The sequence below is a fragment of the Eucyclogobius newberryi genome, unplaced genomic scaffold, assembly GCF_026437365.1.
Source record: "Eucyclogobius newberryi isolate DKJ021-1_F unplaced genomic scaffold, fEucNew1.0.hap1 SCAF_16, whole genome shotgun sequence".
Taxonomy (NCBI): Eukaryota; Metazoa; Chordata; class Actinopteri; order Gobiiformes; family Gobiidae; genus Eucyclogobius; species Eucyclogobius newberryi.
The window spans coordinates 34,949,609-34,954,608 of NW_027315790.1; the positions used below are offsets into that span (position 1 = coordinate 34,949,609).

The following is a 5,000-nucleotide window of genomic DNA, read 5'->3' on the forward strand; positions in this document are numbered from 1 at the left end:
CTGTGTGTCAGAGGCCCCGCCCTGTGTGTCAGAGGCCCCGCCCTGTGTGTCAGAGGCCCCGCCCTGTGTGTCAGAGGCCCCGCCCTGTGTGTCAGAGGCCCCGCCCTGTGTGTCAGAGGCCCCGCCCTGTGTGTCAGAGGCCCCGCCCTGTGTGTCAGAGGCCCCGCCCTGTGTGTCAGAGGCCCCGCCCTGTGTGTCAGAGGCCCCGCCCTGTGTGTCAGAGGCCCCGCCCTGTGTGTCAGAGGCCCCTCCCTGTGTGTCAGAGGCCCCTCCCTGTGTGTCAGAGGCCCCTCCCTGTGTGTCAGAGGCCCCGCCCTGTGTGTCAGAGGCCCCGCCCTGTGTGTCAGAGGCCCCGCCCTGTGTGTCAGAGGCCCCTCCCTGTGTGTCAGAGGCCCCGCCCTGTGTGTCAGAGGCCCCGCCCTGTGTGTCAGAGGCCCCTCCCTGTGTGTCAGAGGCCCCGCCCTGTGTGTCAGAGGCCCCGCCCTGTGTGTCAGAGGCCCCGCCCTGTGTGTCAGAGGCCCCGCCCTGTGTGTCAGAGGCCCCTCCCTGTGTGTCAGAGGCCCCGCCCTGTGTGTCAGAGGCCCCGCCCTGTGTGTCAGAGGCCCCGCCCTGTGTGTCAGAGGCCCCGCCCCGCCCTGTGTGTCAGAGGCCCCTCCCTGTGTGTGTCAGATGCCCTCCCTGTGTGTGTCAGATGCCCTCCCTGTGTGTGTCAGATGCCCTCCCTGTGTGTGTCAGATGCCCTCCCTGTGTGTGTCAGATGCCCTCCCTGTGTGTGTCAGATGCCCTCCCTGTGTGTGTCAGATGCCCTCGCTGTGTGTATTTGTGTAATTGTTGTGTTTTGCAGAGACTTGGTCCCGATCATTGCGGTTCTCGAACACAATCAGTGGTTCACCAAACTCTCCATCAAAGACCACAAACTGGTACTCGAGTACTTTAACCTTTTGTTGTTGTCGTGTTGTCATTGTCGTGTTGTTGTGTTTTCATTGTCGTGTTTTCATTGTCGTGTTGTTGTGTTTTCATTGTCGTGTTTTCATTGTCGCGTTGTCGTGTTTTCATTGTCACGTTGTCTTGTTTTCATTGTCGTGTTGTTGTGTTTTCATTGTCGTGTTTTCATTGTCGTGTTGTTGTGTTTTCATTGTCGTGTTTTCATTGTCGTGTTTTCATTGTCGCGTTGTCGTGTTTTCATTGTCACGTTGTCATTGTCGTGTTGTTGTGTTTTCATTGTCGTGTTTTCATTGTCGTGTTGTTGTGTTTTCATTGTCGTGTTTTCATTGTCGTGTTGTTGTGTTTTCATTGTCGTGTTTTCATTGTCGTGTTTTCATTGTCGCGTTGTCGTGTTTTTGTGTTTGTCGTGTTTTCATTGTCGTGTTGTCGTGTTTTCATTGTCGTGTCGTGTTGTGGTGTTGTCATTGTCGTGTTGTCATTGTCGTGTTGTTGTCATTGTTGTGTTGTGGTGTTGTCATTGTCGTGTTGTTGTCATTGTTGTGTTGTGGTGTTGTCATTGTCGTGTTGTGGTGTTGTCACTGTCGTGTTGTGGTGTTGTCACTGTCGTGTTGTGGTGTTGTCATTGTCGTGTTGTGGTGTTGTCATTGTCGTGTTGTGTTGTTGTCATTGTTGTGTTGTGGTGTTGTCATTGTCGTGTTGTGGTGTTGTCATTGTCGTGTTGTGGTGTTGTCATTGTCGTGTTGTGGTGTTGTCATTGTCGTGTTGTCATTGTCGTGTTGTTGTCATTGTTGTGTTGTGGTGTTGTCATTGTCGTGTTGTGTTGTTGTCATTGTTGTGTTGTGGTGTTGTCATTGTTGTGTTGTGGTGTTGTCATTGTCGTGTTGTGGTGTTGTCATTGTTGTGTTGTGGTGTTGTCATTGTCGTGTTGTGGTGTTGTCATTGTCGTGATGTTGTGGTGTTGTCATTGTCGTGTTGTGGTGTTGTCATTGTGGTGTTGTCATTGTCGTGTTGTGGTGTTGTCATTGTCGTGTTGTGTTGTTGTCATTGTCGTGTTGTGTTGTTGTCATTGTCGTGTTGTGTTGTTGTCATTGTCGTGTTGTGGTGTTGTCATTGTCGTGTTGTGGTGTTGTCATTGTCGTGTTGTGGTGTTGTCATTGTCGTGTTGTGTTGTTGTCATTGTTGTGTTGTGGTGTTGTCATTGTCGTGTTGTGGTGTTGTCATTGTCGTGTTGTGGTGTTGTCATTGTCGTGTTGTCATTGTCGTGTTGTTGTCATTGTCGTGTTGTGTTGTTGTCATTGTTGTGTTGTGGTGTTGTCATTGTCGTGATGTTGTGGTGTTGTCATTGTCGTGTTGTGGTGTTGTCATTGTGGTGTTGTCATTGTCGTGTTGTGGTGTTGTCATTGTCGTGTTGTGTTGTTGTCATTGTCGTGTTGTTGTCATTGTCGTGTTGTGTTGTTGTCATTGTTGTGTTGTGGTGTTGTCATTGTCGTGTTGTGTTGTTGTCATTGTTGTGTTGTGGTGTTGTCATTGTCGTGATGTTGTGGTGTTGTCATTGTCGTGTCGTGGTGTTGTCATTGTCGTGATGTTGTGGTGTTGTCATTGTCGTGTTGTGGTGTTGTCATTGTCGTGTTGTGGTGTTGTCATTGTCGTGTCGTGTTGTGGTGTTGTCATTGTCGTGTTGTGGTGTTGTCATTGTCGTGTTGTGGTGTTGTCATTGTCGTGTCGTGTTGTGGTGTTGTCATTGTCGTGTTGTGGTGTTGTCATTGTCGTATTGTCGTGTTGTTGTCATTGTTGTGTTGTGGTGTTGTCATTGTCGTGTTGTGTTGTTGTCATTGTTGTGTTGTGGTGTTGTCATTGTCGTGTTGTGGTGTTGTCATTGTCGTGTTGTGGTGTTGTCATTGTCGTGTTGTGGTGTTGTCATTGTCGTGTTGTGGTGTTGTCATTGTCGTGTCGTGTTGTGGTGTTGTCATTGTCGTGTTGTCATTGTCGTGTTGTTGTCATTGTTGTGGTGTTGTCATTGTCGTGTTGTGTTGTTGTCATTGTTGTGTTGTGGTGTTGTCATTGTCGTGTTGTGGTGTTGTCATTGTCGTGTCGTGTTGTGGTGTTGTCATTGTCGTGTTGTGGTGTTGTCATTGTCGTGTTGTGGTGTTGTCATTGTCGTGTCGTGTTGTGGTGTTGTCATTGTCGTGTTGTCATTGTCGTGTTGTTGTCATTGTTGTGTTGTGGTGTTGTCATTGTCGTGTTGTGTTGTTGTCATTGTTGTGTTGTGGTGTTGTCATTGTCGTGTTGTGGTGTTGTCATTGTCGTGTTGTGGTGTTGTCATTGTCGTGTCGTGTTGTGGTGTTGTCATTGTCGTGTTGTCATTGTCGTGTTGTTGTCATTGTTGTGTTGTGGTGTTGTCATTGTCGTGTTGTGTTGTTGTCATTGTTGTGTTGTGGTGTTGTCATTGTCGTGTTGTCATTGTCGTGTTGTGGTGTTGTCACTGTCGTGTTGTGGTGTTGTCATTGTCGTGTTGTGGTGTTGTCATTGTCGTGTTTTGGTGTTGTCATTGTCGTGTCGTGTTGTTGTCATTGTTGTGTTGTGGTGTTGTCATTGTTGTGTTGTGGTGTTGTCATTGTCGTGTTGTGGTGTTGTCATTGTCGTGTTGTGGTGTTGTCATTGTCGTGTTGTGGTGTTGTCATTGTCGTGTTGTGGTGTTGTCATTGTCGTGATGTTGTGGTGTTGTCATTGTCGTGTTGTGGTGTTGTCATTGTGGTGTTGTCATTGTCGTGTTGTGTTGTTGTCATTGTCGTGTTGTGTTGTTGTCATTGTCGTGTTGTGTTGTTGTCATTGTTGTGGTGTTGTCATTGTCGTGTTGTGGTGTTGTCATTGTCGTGTTGTGGTGTTGTCATTGTCGTGTTGTGGTGTTGTCATTGTGGTGTTGTCATTGTCGTGTTGTGTTGTTGTCATTGTCGTGTTGTCATTGTCGTGTTGTTGTCATTGTTGTGTTGTGGTGTTGTCATTGTCGTGTTGTCATTGTCGTGTTGTTGTCATTGTTGTGTTGTGGTGTTGTCATTGTCGTGTTGTGTTGTTGTCATTGTTGTGTTGTGGTGTTGTCATTGTTGTGTTGTGGTGTTGTCATTGTCGTGTTGTGGTGTTGTCATTGTCGTGTTGTGGTGTTGTCATTGTCGTGTTGTGGTGTTGTCATTGTCGTGTTGTGGTGTTGTCATTGTCGTGATGTTGTGGTGTTGTCATTGTCGTGTTGTGGTGTTGTCATTGTGGTGTTGTCATTGTCGTGTTGTGTTGTTGTCATTGTCGTGTTGTGTTGTTGTCATTGTCGTGTTGTGTTGTTGTCATTGTTGTGTTGTGGTGTTGTCATTGTCGTGTTGTGGTGTTGTCATTGTCGTGTTGTGGTGTTGTCATTGTCGTGTTGTGGTGTTGTCATTGTGGTGTTGTCATTGTCGTGTTGTGTTGTTGTCATTGTCGTGTTGTGTTGTTGTCATTGTCGTGTTGTGGTGTTGTCACTGTCGTGTTGTGGTGTTGTCATTGTCGTGTTGTGGTGTTGTCATTGTCGTGTTGTCATTGTCGTGTTGTGGTGTTGTCATTGTCGTGTTGTGTTGTTGTCATTGTCGTGTTGTGTTGTTGTCATTGTCGTGTCGTGGTGTTGTCATTGTCGTGATGTTGTGGTGTTGTCATTGTCGTGATGTTGTGGTGTTGTCATTGTCGTGTCGTGGTGTTGTCATTGTCGTGATGTTGTGGTGTTGTCATTGTCGTGTTGTGTTGTTGTCATTGTTGTGTTGTGGTGTTGTCATTGTCGTGTTGTGGTGTTGTCACTGTCGTGTTGTGGTGTTGTCATTGTCGTGTTGTGGTGTTGTCATTGTCGTGTTGTCATTGTCGTGTTGTGGTGTTGTCATTGTCGTGTTGTGTTGTTGTCATTGTCGTGTTGTGTTGTTGTCATTGTCGTGTCGTGGTGTTGTCATTGTCGTGATGTTGTGGTGTTGTCATTGTCGTGATGTTGTGGTGTTGTCATTGTCGTGTCGTGGTGTTGTCATTGTCGTGATGTTGTGGTGTTGTCA

At 47.2% G+C, this 5,000-nt stretch overlaps 1 protein-coding gene across 1 annotated transcript in view; it reads left to right on the plus strand.

The window, feature by feature from the left end:
- Positions 1-5,000, plus strand: part of LOC140362237 (F-actin-uncapping protein LRRC16A-like) — a 57,494-nt gene that overhangs the window by 16,818 nt on the left and 35,676 nt on the right. Inside the window, exon 8 of the mRNA XM_072448332.1 lies at positions 845-920. Within this exon, the coding sequence (XP_072304433.1) occupies positions 845-920 (76 nt within the window). The remainder of the gene's footprint in view (positions 1-844; positions 921-5,000) is intronic.